Below are 1,116 nucleotides of genomic sequence, written 5' to 3'. Positions count from 1 at the left end.
ATCCTTAATTTCCTTAACAATGGTGCTTCTCAACATTCCAAGTCTTTCCTTTTTTAAGTCTTTCCTTCCTTCCTTCCTTTCCAGTGTGTGATCCAGTCATGGGGGACCATGGAAAGATGTACGTACCTGAAGACCTCTTACCCGTGTATAGGGAACACATCGTCCCTCTTGCAGATATCATTACACCAAACCAGTATGAGGCAGAGTGAGTATGATGTCACAGAGAGGCCCTTGATAATTTGACTTGTTTAGAAAGATGTACCTAGTCAAGTTTTAAATGCTGGGTTGAGATAAGAACATGAAAATAATATGTAGTGCATAAGTGTTGTGTTGTACTGGGATGTAAAGTGTATAGCAGTGGGTATGTAGAAATTAGTGCTTTCTGCTGGAATCACAGGATTGCTGTATCTAAAAAAGCTCTCTCTAAATGTGTTATCAGTATCATCATGATAAAGATAATTGAAAATTAGCCTGGACTTGCTTTACTGATATAAAAAGTAATTTTGGATCTGTTATGAAAGCATTCCTGATGTTCTTTACTTGTTAATTTTAATCCTTGTTATTATGCCTGTTATGCTATTTAGAAAGACATTCATCTTTACTCTGTTTCTATTGAAAGGCTACTCTCTGGGCAGAAGATCGAGAACGAAGGTGATGCAATGGAAGTCATGAAGTGGTTTCACGAGCAGGGAGTTAAAACCGTGGTTCTCTCCAGTACGGAACTTGGCTCAGAGAACGAACTGCTTGGTCTGGCCTCTTCTGTTATCAGTGTGTACCCTGTGCATTGGTTTTATCTTTTATCAGCTTTATCAGTTTAGGAAGAAAAATAGTGAATTGTATGGATCTACTGTATGTGCTGTTATAGGTTCCATGAATGATGTTGAGAGCATGAAAGGAGATATTAAAGACATAGTCTTCGTTGAGTTTCCTGATTTATGAGCGGTCACTTTGAAGTTGTACTCATTTGACATAGTTATTTTGTCCCATTTGAGGGTAATAGGTGTATGTATTAAGATGATAGGTTAAAGTTTGTTTAGATATGAGCTGTTTGAAAATGATAACTATAACTAGACTGCTGTATTATCTATTATCTGGTTTGAAATTTCAAGAGCTTTC

At 37.0% G+C, this 1,116-nt stretch overlaps 1 protein-coding gene across 1 annotated transcript in view; it reads left to right on the top strand.

Annotated features, from left to right (window-relative positions):
- Positions 1-768, top strand: part of LOC119592478 (pyridoxal kinase-like) — a gene marked incomplete at its 3' end in the record, with an annotated part of 5,774 nt that extends 5,006 nt beyond the window's left edge. Inside the window, 2 exon segments of the mRNA XM_037941307.1 lie at positions 85-205; positions 620-768. Coding sequence (XP_037797235.1) covers positions 85-205; positions 620-768 — 270 coding nt within the window.
- Positions 769-1,116: the final 348 nt, after the last annotated feature.

The sequence above is a fragment of the Penaeus monodon genome, chromosome 30, assembly GCF_015228065.2.
Source record: "Penaeus monodon isolate SGIC_2016 chromosome 30, NSTDA_Pmon_1, whole genome shotgun sequence".
Taxonomy (NCBI): domain Eukaryota; kingdom Metazoa; phylum Arthropoda; class Malacostraca; order Decapoda; family Penaeidae; genus Penaeus; species Penaeus monodon.
This window is presented reverse-complemented; position numbering and strand designations above follow the sequence as displayed.